The 12,607-nt window shown below is 40.4% G+C and overlaps 1 protein-coding gene across 5 annotated transcripts in view; it reads right to left on the reverse strand.

Annotated features, from left to right (window-relative positions):
- Positions 1-652: 652 nt before the first annotated feature.
- The window catches only part of HECW1 (HECT, C2 and WW domain containing E3 ubiquitin protein ligase 1), a 270,080-nt gene continuing 258,125 nt past the window's right edge, over positions 653-12,607 (reverse strand). For all 5 annotated transcript variants that reach the window (XM_074843134.1, XM_074843125.1, XM_074843101.1 and 2 more), the window contains one exon: positions 653-5,814. In XM_074843134.1, the coding sequence (XP_074699235.1) occupies positions 5,703-5,814 (112 nt within the window). In that variant the 3' untranslated portion in view covers positions 653-5,702. The remainder of the gene's footprint in view (positions 5,815-12,607) is intronic.

A 12,607-nucleotide genomic window follows, 5' to 3' on the forward strand; every position in this document is an offset into this window, starting at 1 on the left:
GGTTTTCCCATCCTTCATATTGTACCATGATCCCTCATGAGGTGCCGTTTATGTAAGAAAACAGGTATGGTCAGCAAGGTGTCTGCTGACTGTGTATCTGAGGCGTGTTAATCTATCCTGGAATGTGCTAATGAAACACGCCTGAGATATTACAGTGACGAGCAGTAGAGAAATGGGTGTGACGTACTGAGAATGCCAGAGCATCTTGCTATTTATTTGCTGTCAACACTTAATGCAGACCCAGCATATGCTATTAAGAAATCATCTTTGCACTTGCATTTCATACCTATAATGCAGTAATTATACCTAGAAGCGAGGTATGCGTAAGTAGTATATACACCTCTTTTGTCCAGACATTTTCTTATAGCGAGGAATTAGCTCACATGCTTTCAAGGCAGGGCTGGTCTTAGGGTAGTCTAGGAGAGCGTGGGGGCTTTGGTTATGCACACTTGTGTGGAGAACCTCAAGGTTTAGACATGTACCCTGAGAAACTGAACAAAAGCAGTGGAAGGGTCTGAATGCAATGGTCAGAAAGGATAAGATCGTGGGAGAGCAATTCCTGACATCAGTGGACTTTCGCTAGTGCCAGCTTCCACCCACTCTAGTAAAATACATCCTCTTTGAAGTTATTTGTAATAGACAGTCCACACAATGCCATAACAAAGTGATTTTATTGACATTCCTCTATAGTGATATGGTTGAATAGAAAGCACAGCCTGAGTATCATGTGACATTTTTCTGTCAATAGAAGCAAAATCAGTCCAATAATGAGGACCTTTCCTGCCATTGACTTTACGTAGTCTTTAACAAAAACCGTAACAGACATTTCTGTTAGATAAATCGGAAGCTGCAGGGAATTTGGCTAATGGTACAATATTTACTCTACCTAGTATCTACTATCTACAGGCATCTGTTTTTCTACCAGAACAAAGGAACTACATGACTCACTAGAGAGAAAGTAACAATCCAATCTTTTGGACCTTGTGATAACTGGAAAACCTATCCCAGATTTAGTATATTGCAGTAATTTTTCTTTTAGTAACGAACACTGAGGTACAGCAAGAATAATAATAAAAAAGCACCGCATTTGTTGTAGAAAGATCTGTTGGTCTGCATTTGACTGAAAGTGTTTAATCTTGACTGGGAAGCCCTATTAATATTACTTTGGAGACAGGGCAAATAATTATTATTTCAACAGAAATTAAACAAATCTCCAGTCAAATTTGTTCTTCTGGAATTCCATAGACTGTCACAGGATTAATAGCGAAGGATGAGTTTAACTCGTCCTCTGTGTGTGTATATATTTGATTTTCATGTCCAAATTCAGTATCCTACTGTTTTCAAGTAGAGGTATGTCAACTATTTGTTACATTGAAACTAGAACAACAAAACACAAACCCAACAAACACTCCCCCTCCCCACAGGCCATCTCTCAGACTAGACTACAAACTCAAACCTTAGCTACAGTTCATTGAAAAGTTCACGGGTACTTGAACAAACTGGGTGAAAAAATCCTCTGTGTCAGACCTGTACAAAACTCATGATTTCTCCGTTAGATGGTAGATGTAGTTTGGACCACTCACTTCTTGCCTTCTGATAGCCAGGGATCTCCCTAGAACATAAAAGTAAGTTCTGAATATGCACAGCCACATGACTGAAACTGAACGCTCATGTAACGTACTGCAGACTGAAGTGACAGCATTTGTAAGGTTTAGACCTGACGCAATTAACAGTAAGGTACGATTGGTTGTACTGGATCAAATCCTGCATAGCTTCAGTGGTTGAACAGTCGGTGAGACTACTTCAAGGTGGAAGACCTACTGATGATTTAAAATATCTATTTTCATTCTCATATCTGCAGCTTAATGCTAGTGTGGCAACAGGATTTCATAAACAGAAATACCCCTTTCCCTCCCCCTACCATTAACACCATCACAACAATCACTTCAAGAGAGATGGGCCCTCTGAAACCAAACGTACAAATCACCAATATTCATTGCTCCTATTGAAAACTGCAATTCACAAGCACTGTCAGATTGCCTATTCAATTTTTCACTTGCATTTTAAAATCTATTGATGTTAATGTCATATCTTAATCTAGCCACCACCACGTTTAAAGGGAACTGAGGTGAAAGAGCCGAACACATTATTTCACTTTAAATCTCCCCTATGGAATATCTTCTAGTCTTTCCTGTGGGAAAACAATGAAACCAGAAATTCTGTAATTAACAATCAGTGTTTTACAAATGAAAATGCAGACCTGGGGAGAGCACAGATGATTATATGAGTAACAGCATTTGAATCGAAAGGTGAACAAGGAAGGGTATATGCCTTGCATATGTGTAACAACAACAAAGTCAATTAATTGCATAATGGGCAGGTTAAATAACAGGTCAAGGGAGATGGGTTCCTCCCTCTCTCCTGTTAGCACCATTCACTGCCTCACTTTAACATTACGGTGCCACTTAGACGCATGGCTTCCCCTCCACTCCAGACTGGATTCTGCCCATGCTATGACGCAACGAATGGAGAAATGCACTGTGAAGCGTCGATCCGGATATCCTAGAGATGGTGTCAGTGTTTGAAAACCTATTGGGGTAGGGCATTTGTGAAGAGAGAAGGATAGGGCTGGAATGGCAGAATGCAAGAAAAGCAGAGTATGGCATCTTCTTTCCCTTTGTTTTTATGAAAATAATCAACTGTCTTCCTCTATTCCTGGCTTTAGATCCAAAAAAACCTTGCAAGGAAATCTGCATGACCTTGTTACTTTGATGTCATCACAGTCACCTAACAAAGCAACCTTTTAAAAATACTAGGCTGTGCGCTTGAAAGACAGCTTGGACCAAGGATTTTGATGGGAAGTAGCTGGCTATGCTGTATGTTTCCCAGAGCAGGAACACACGAGGTGCTCAAGGTGGCATGTGCCAAATGTGGAGATGCATAACACCTAATCTAGCTTAGTGTGTGCCGGGTGCCAGAACATGTTGTGAAGAAGAATTTCAGGAGAAAGCCTTCCTTGTTTCAATCAGTGGGGTTTGATGCTGTCTCTGAAATACAAACATCTTCTATTATGCTACAAAAAATAGTTTCACTTTTTCTTAATAAAATATAATTTTAAAATACTTAAAAAAATGTAACTATACAATATTGTAAAGATTGGATTTTTTTTTTAAACTTTTTTACTATGTTAATGAGACAGCTCTTGATGCACTATTTTCCTTGGCCAAACGTGGACCAACCAGTTGGATACTTCTCTTTCTTTTCTTCTATTGTCAGAAGACATCCAACATTTGACATAATGCAGGTAACTCTGTAACATCACCAGGAATAAAGCAAGAACCATAAGGAATCACTGGATTTTGGGGCCCAGTGGTGAAGAGGCAGAAATTGGATACATTGGAAGCTTTCATTGTTCAGTCTCTCCTGGTGTGACTTACTCTGATGTAATTCATGTGCACGTGACAGACGCCCTCAGAAAAAAGTTAAGATTTCCATTATCTCTACTGCGCAGTGGCTCATGTGGAATAGATGCCCGAGAGCTTGTTTGTGGAAATAATAAGCATCATTTTCGGTGTCTGGTACAATGAAGCTGGCCTGTAGCTGCAAGCCTCTGTATGCAACTGTAATACAAGTACTCAATAAGAATAATAATGTACTATAAAACAGATTCTCAGTAAAAGCCATACAGTAAATTAGTATAAAAGTGGCTGAAATGTCACAGAAATTGAACGAATGGGGCAATTTCAATATCCCAAATATTTTATGTACCATTAACAAAAGCTACTATTTCTGCTTAGAAACATGTTCTTGGGTCCATCACCTTTCAAATACCTATTGACCTAAGAATCAAAGCAGGAGAATGATCTAAAACTCTCAGAATGCAGTTTTTCAAGTGCGATGAGTTTCTGTATAGCCACCATAAAAATATGTGGGAAAGCAGGGTCCAATTCTTTTCTCTGGAGAGAAAACTTACAGGAATTAGATGTGTCAGACATCGAACTGATCTCCTGATTTTACAGTTTTCTGAAGCATAGCTAACACAAAACTACCAGTAACAAGCCCCCAAGGGGGTGTGGTATTTCACGTGAGCTGCTAGACATTATGATGTTACCTTCTCACTTACCTTCACTCACCATTCACAAGTCTCTCACTTCATATTTCATGCATCCTTTAACATATCTGGTGTCAGAAGATACTTTGTATTTCCTTTTCCCAGTTAAGACAAACACTTTCAATCTGAGATTAGTCTCGGAAAACAAGGGCAGCAAAGATTAATAAATAGAACACAATCAGAGCAGTGAGGTTGTCTGTAACAGCCTCAGCAAAATCCATCTGAAGACAAGCGTACTGCTGTTTTCCTTTCATTCCCTGGCTTCAGAGGTGGAATGCAAAGTACCCCAAACTGAAGAGGGTTATGTCTGCATTAACAAGAGCTAGGTCTTTAGTTTAGTGGTACCTAACATGACTGGAGGGCCTTTGGGTTTACTCCAAGAGGAAGTGCAACAAAGTCTTAACCCAAAGAGAGTTACAGTCCCCTTCATCCCTGACAAGCACCCTCATTCACTGCAGCTTCTCATTTAATAGACCCTAGACTAAAACCGTCTGTCTACAACCACTCTTGAGGTTATAGAGATTTCCAGTGAAGAAGAAAAGAAAAACGACAGGACCAAAAACAGCCCCCAGCAACCATAGATTAGCCCAGCCTGACGGAAAATAAATGGCTTCTGACACAGGGGATGGGATTGTCTAGACTTCTCCTTTGGAAAGGAGCATTTTAAACATCAGAAAACAAAGATCTGGTAAACAGAACCCAAGGGTATTCATAAGAGTAGAACATTCTTCTTATTTCCCCTTTTCCTTGTCATATACAACACTAAGGTAAGGGAGCCTTGTCCTTTATGCTACATAATAAAACATCCTTCTTGAGCGTGCACAACCTTGTGCTTCTTGTGTGGTAAACATTACAATGGAGATGCCCCTCCCAATATCTCTGAAGTGTAAGTTCTCTCCAGTACTGGCAAGTAACAATCATAACAATCGCTGTTATGCTTTGCATTGCGTTACAGGTTGTTTTTTTAGTTTTTGAAGGTCTTATCTGCACCATGTGTCTGGGCCAGTTCCAGCTGATGCAACTGATGTGGATCATGAGTTCGTATATAAAAATTTCAGTTTTGCTCATAGGTGTCTCTCAGATGGACAATACATACAGGGAAAACAAGGATGGATGAAGATATATTTGACCAGCTCCTAGTACTGGATTCAACGGTTAAGAAGTAAGATGGGCTGTGAACTGATTTAGAAGATGTGGGCATATAAAAGCTTGGAATGCTCGATGAGGTTTTTTTATTTTTTAATCAACGTAGGTGGAAGTAAACATTTATTAACATTTGGTCAAGTGTAGTGTAACTTGCATTTGTATTTTCATTGTTATTAATGGAGGTATGTAGAGATATACAGAAACCTTGAGACAGTTGTTTTTCTATTGCATACAGACTAGCAGTCCATTGGAAACAGAGGATGAAAGCATGAAGGTTAGATCTTAGAGGGCAGCAGTTCTTCATGCACAGCTTTTGTTAATCTTGATTTTTTTGTTTGTTTGTTTTGTTTTCAAAAATAAAAACATGGGAAACCAAGATCAAATGATGGTGGACAGGAAAGGTGACATCATCAGCCAGAAAAACACCAGAAGTGCCTGAACCCCCTCATTCAAGTCCAAAGGTGCTAGTTTCTTCAACAGCTGTCAGCAGCTTTTCATACAGCATAGAATATGAGGGGTAAGGTGGAAGATCCAAACGGTTGAAACATGTGTGTGCCCTGCAAAAGGAAAATATGCTACGTGTTAAGTTTAACCTAAATAACTTGAGAATATAAGAATTGAGAAAACAAGTTCCCACTGAGACTCAAGACATTCAAGTTCACTCAAGAGAGCTAAAAAGAAATTCTAACTATAAAACACTTAAATACCACCAAACTCTGAGGTACTGAAATGTACATGCACATACACATGAATACTTCAAATAGAAGACTCAAGCTAAGTATCAACATCATTCTCTGCTATCCCTGCATTAGGTGTTGCAGGGATCTGACAGGGATCTTCATGGAAAAGAATGCTGGAGGCCACTGAGGAGTTGGGAGTCTAGGCCCTGATAGAAAACTCCACTACTGTAATTGGGGTTGCTTTGAGTTTTTCCAAAAAAATGCAACTCACCCATACATCCAACATGAGCAGCTAGTAAGTTTTGCACCAGTGGACATGCATAATGTGATGAACTACACTGACAGAATGGGCTCAGCACGTGTTTATAGTGAGGCAGGGCTGACTCGCTGACTCCCTGATCATTCAGGGATCTGCAACTGAAGAAGGAACTTGCTGAAAATGTTCCTGTAAGTCAGCTGTTGGCCATCTGCTACAAGTCTGGCCTTTAAATGTTATTTATTTGTAGTAGCCAAGGCAAAAGCAAAATATTTTGTGCAGAGCAAGCTGCCAATTTGATGACCCTCTCTTCCCCTAGTTCTAGCATTATATTTACCCCCAGTTGGCAGCACCTTCAAAAGAAGCCATGGAACGGGTTCCATGCATGCCTCCACCTTGTTGCAGCTTTTCTTGTAGCAGCAATCAGACCCAGATGCAGACTGCACTTCACTGTGTGAGGTGCCATACAGATGTGGAGCAAAGAAACAGTCCCTGCCCCAACAGTTCATCCATTTCACCTGACTGAAAAACTGTACGGCTCATTCAACAAACAGGGGCGCACATTTTCATTACAGTTGTTTCATTTTTTTCAGTGAGCTTGGAGTTTTACATGATGCTAGAAGTATTTGTTTCCTCTTGCTCCCTCTGATAAATGTGAATTGACAAAACCCTACAGAAGGAAATGTAGCCTCAATGGCTAACAATGTCTAAGCTTCTGGCTTTAGAAGACTCGAAGTTGTTTTAATTTTAGCTTTTCTATCTCATACTTTAATCCAATGTTTCTTCTTCAAAACTGAAGCAGAAGAGCTATCTTGGAGAAACTATTTGAAACTGTGCTAGTCATCTCTTAGGCCACCCACAAAGTGAGAAAAATGATAGTGATAGATGGGCTGGCCTGAGACTTGCAGATTCAGAGGGAGAGTTTTATCAAGCACCAAAGGTGAATCATTAAAAGCAATCAGGCAACTGAAATAGCCAGAGGCACGTAATCTTCACTGCATCACAGAATTTCAATTAAGAGAGCTTTTACCATCCTTTTTGCCATTCTGAATGAAGATTTGTTAGCTGGTTACTCTCAGAGAGTGTACAATAAACACAGTTTGCGGAAATGAGCTGGGAACATGTGAGTTAGTGAAAAAGGAACATTAATAAAGCCATTATTAAATACATCTCTTGAAATTAAACACGGCAGCTCATCTGTATTATCCATGAGTAGCCCTGCACTGTTTATTGTTTATCTCAGCAATCTTTGGCAGCGTAAGTTGTTTCTACAATCCATTGCCAATACTTATCAACCACTGGGAGTTAATTAACTGAAGGATTCTTCTAGTCCATTCAGAACATGTTTATCACAGGCAAGACAGAACCATTCAGAGACAGCCGGTCTCGAGGAGCTCAGCTGCCTGGCTCCAGAACTAGAAGCAGCATAGTCATGATGGCTATGGTGTGGATTCTGCTAATGTATCTTTTCTGAACTTAAAGTAATGGTACTTAACCATGGCACATTTAACTGTATGAGACCAGAGCATCTCAGACATCGCTGTCATGCATCCTATTGTGTGGTGCAGACATATCCCCAGCCACTGACTCTGGTGTTTTCTTTCTTGCAGACATGCACCCTGACTGATCATTATCCATCTCATTTCATACTGGTTATGAAACAAACTTGCAATGCTGTTGACTTGTAGTCATCCTTGACCTAGTCAAACTCAGAAAAAAGGTCAATTCCTTTTCCTGTTATGAGGTTTACAGAAGTTGGCTCTTCTACAGAAGGTCTCAAGGAATTTATTGTGGGGAGGAACTATTACAAAGAAAGGAAGAAAAAGTTAACGTGTCTAGAAACACTGAAGCATTTTGCCAAGCAATATTTTTGTGTTCTCCAGTTCAGCAACTTTATAGAAAAAAATCCTTTCACTCCACAGAAGTCATCAAATCAGAAATGAAAACTAATTTTCAGGAGTACTGTGCAGGTTAGGATTACACTTCTACCTACTGAAGGGGCAAAACACAATATATTGCTAAGGGCAAAACCTGAGTTCAAATTCCAGTCTGTGAAACTGATGTGGAACTACTGCAACTCTGATGCAGTGAAGCCCACTTGATCTTACAAGAAGATAGTTATGTGCAAAATCGTCTGGTACACATTCAGCAATGGGCCTAATTGGTTCTTTGCTGCAACAGCCAGACATGGTGTCTACTCATGCGACTGAACAACATATTCTGCCTCACCTGAAATAAGAGAGAGGGTTGACTGGGACCCCTTCTCATGCAGTGTTCCCCCTCTCCTCAGTATTGCTGTGCATAGCACCCTTGCCTCTTGCAACTGGAAGCTAAAACCTTTATTTTCCAAACCAGACTAGAGACAAATTGCTCAGTCTCCAGTCTATTGTATCCATATGCTGTGTGATACTGCAGTACACAGGGCAATTAAGAGCAAGGTTATTTTCCATACTATCCACTGTTGTCTAACTCTGTGCCTGTCCTCCAAAGGGGTAAATTCCTCCTGAATGGTGTTGACCTCCTACTACTGATCCCAGTGAGAGTGACTACAGTAAGCATAATCCAGGGGATGCTTGCTGCACATACTGGGGTAAAAACATTACATCAGCAGTGCAAGAAACAGTCATAGCAATGAGAAAAATCTTTCTTCCCTTTTAAGCCTCCTACCACATAAGCCTGCTGACATTTGAGAGGGTGGTTCAGGGAGTGAGAGGTCTGGAATAAGAATTAGATTGGTAAGAGCTTTTATGGAAAGGATTCTGGCTTCTCTAGAAGAAAACACAAGATAAAGTCATGTAAACCAACTCTGACCCTCATGTGCCCTCCTCCTCCAGTAAGTAAAGCAGTAAATGGACCACTTAAAATTTCATTTTTCCTGGCAGTCTGTCTCTACTGCTCAAAGTAGTTTTGGTGGGTCTGAACCTTTAATCTTGTTCACTGTTCAGAGCTGTGCTGTTTCTTTTCTTTTAAGAATTCTCTCTGCAAATGATGAGTATAAGCTTTTAAGATTTTTGCATTCTTTTTTTCTTTGTCACTTCCTTTAATCCCCATAATGATGAGAGTCCAAAGGCACTCAGTGTGCACAGAACCCCCTCCCATCTTATTTATAGCTTGAACCTATCAACTAAAATAAGACTTGCATTCTAATGTAACCATGCCTGCCAGACAGAAACTGGGCATTTCCCCTTTTCACCTTGCTTTCTTTAGATGAACCCACAAAATCCTCTTCGATCAAACTCAGGACCCACAGGTATCAACTTTTGTTCCTTTTGTCTGCAAGAGGGAACACTTATATGCTCTCTGGGAACCACTGCTTAACAGACAAATGTAGATTTGTGGATGGTATTTCTGTTCTATGTGAAAAAAGAGGAAAGAGAAGAGGGATGAGAGATAAGGAATGATAAAAGATGGCAAAGCACACACACTCAGTCCACTGGGAAAGAAGGAAATTATGAGAACAAAGTTCTTTGTAGTCACACTCAATCTTTTTTAAATTGCTATAGGGGATTCTGGAGTGATTAAATACTTGATCATCTAATAGGGAGGGACAGAATTCTCCTAGAAAAGATCAGATATTTACTAGCACTGGTAATCTTTATCATGCATAACCCACAGACAGTATGGTGGTAATCACTAATATTACTCTGATGAAGGAAAATCTCTTTTGATGAAAGGGTAGCTGCAGCTCAGCACTGCTGGGGAAAGTGACCTCCTTGCTTCAGATGTGATTATTTGAATCACTGGGATACATGCTGAGGTCCTTACTTAATTGATACTCAAGCAGAAATAACCCTGGAGCTGACAGGATTTTTGGCCAGGTGAGGAGCGTGATCAGAAGATGGGGCAGTGGCATTTGTAGGCACTGAACACTTTTGCCAGCTGAGGATTTAAGAAGAGGTAACTGTTGCCTCTGATAGCTATGGTAGAAAACACTGATAGCTCTTTGCACAGGTTTGTTTTGGGCCAGGAGTTTTGCTCCCACAATATCAGATGAAGCTATGTTATTCCAGCTAGAAAGCCAGTGTCTGTTCATTAACGTTTGGTGGGGAACAAAGAACAAGTTCTTGCAGAACTACTGCTAAACTGGTTCCATATTAAATATCTGCATGGCCCAGGAAACGTGATGAAGAGAGGCTTCCTGCTTCAGAAGAGGCTATAGCTCGAAGAATTCTCATCCATCCCTACTCAGGCAACCAGTTATGAGAAGTAAAATATGCAACTCCCTTTTGGGAGAAAGCTTTGCATATTAGATAAGGAGAGTAAAACTCAACCTTGATGAACAAGTGGTTGCACCTGTTATTTCACACCACAAGCTACATCAGTTTGGAAGAAACCATGCTGCAGATTTACATTGACAGATGTGTAAATCTGGCAGTTTCTTTGGAACCCGCTTTAGGGTCATCGTCTAGAGATCCGGGATTAGAACATCATCTCTGAGCTTTGACTTTCTAATGTGTGTGTCTCAAAGTAAATATAGATAGGAATAATGCGTCTGGTACACATGCACACTCCAGAAATAAACCACTGGTGTAATCTAACTCTTACTTGTCTTAGATGAACATACTACACCACCATGAATATCCTGTTTATGTAGGGGAACTGGTACTGATGAACAAACAAGTCCACCAATTCAGAATGAAGTTACCAGATTCTCAACCTTCCTGAAAAAGTCTTGCTTATCCTCAGTGCTTTCAAGAAGCACTCTAGGCATTACGTATTAGTGGTTATTCTTCGAGAAGTGTTGCATTTTAGAAATTTACACCATACCTCTTTTCTGGGAGTGCCACGTTGCAGTTGCAAGTGCAAAAGCATGGCTCGTTTAAGTCTTATCACATCTCTGCTCATTATAAGCAAATGGCAGTTGCCAAAGTGTAAGGACAAGATGTAAGGGAGAGTCACCTAACTACTTTGGCCATCTGGAGCAGGAGTGAGAGAATACAGAAAGAGTCTTGGACTCTCCTAATACAGCTAAAAGTTATCTTGACACTTGTAAAGCAGCTGAAAACCCAAAGGCCAGACTAACCTCTCCCCAGTGACCCACCATCTACCTGGATGTCAGGAAAGCCAAATGCATCAGCATTATGCAAACTTCCATAACACCTCTCACAGCATTGCATATATTGGGTCAGGGCCTAAGAACTAAGGCCAGTAATTAGGAGGTGCAATCCATACCTAAGCACATAAACGACTAAATCTGATGATTGCTAAGATACAAGAAAGCTGCGTTTTTCTCCTAGGACTTTGAAAATGTGGAGCAAGGGTAACACTGTGAAATTGCAGGAATTGTTAGAGGGAGAAGGGAATTTCTTGTGGTTTATTTTAAACAGCTAAAGTTCGTTACACTCATATTGTATCACAGGGGGCAAAAGGCCTACAGGATATGACATAAGACTTTTTTTAGCCTCTAAGTCTAAGTAAATAGGTAAGTAAATCTAAATAAACATGAGCAATCCATAATCAGGCATTTAAAAGAAGTTTAAAAAAACATTTATTTAGTTGCTTAACTAAGGATTTAGGGAGCCTCCAGCTTTAGCCTGTGTGTTTTATGTATTTCTTAACACTGTGTACACTTGGCAGCACCCCATAATTTTATAAAAATGCAGGTAATAATTCACAGTGATCAAGCTGTGTTTATTCCCCATGAGCAAGTGTTGTTTCTCTTTCCCCTGGCTAAAATGAATGCAGAGCTCTAAGACTTCTAAAAGGTGCTAACAACTTTCACCTGGAAAAGAGGCCTCTTTCAGGGCGAGCAACAAGTTCAGTGATCAGCAGACAAACATAAAGTCGTTAATGTGAATATCTTGGGGCTAACTGAATCTAGGTCATAAGTAATGCCTAGGTTCACAAAGAAAGTTAAGCAGAGCAGAAAGAGGCCAATTACCTTTTCAGAACTTGATGGGTCAGCCCAGGGCATTTTCTGTGCACCCACCAAGGTCCACCCTCCCCTCTCACCCCTCTCCATCCCAGAAGGAGTGCAAAGAGAGCTCTGCAGAAATGCTGCACAAATCTGTGACTTCCAGTTGCTGCCTGTCTACAGGCAGGCATGCCCTTGGCCAGCTCGGAAGCCCTTAAATAGAACCAGACTACTATATGCTGCAAAAGGAGGATCTGGCCTATGCATAGCAAACTGTAGCTCTCAGGCTTTCTTTCCATCCATATTGTTGGCTGAAGCTCAGTGGGCATGAGTCATCTCATTGACCTTACATGTTTTCATCTGTCTTTAAATCTCAGTGCCTACATCTAGCTTTCATGTAGGCTCTAGTTCTCCATATAGTCTCTGCAGAGTCTTTATGGTCGATGGACATCAATCAGAATGTACCAGGTGTGATTCAACTGAGCTATTTTAAAAGTCTGTGTTTAGGTGTGATGAACTGTGCCTCAAATACCCGTACTTCTTTTTTCCTGACTTTAGAG

The sequence above is a fragment of the Strix aluco genome, chromosome 1, assembly GCF_031877795.1.
Source record: "Strix aluco isolate bStrAlu1 chromosome 1, bStrAlu1.hap1, whole genome shotgun sequence".
NCBI lineage: Eukaryota > Metazoa > Chordata > Aves > Strigiformes > Strigidae > Strix > Strix aluco.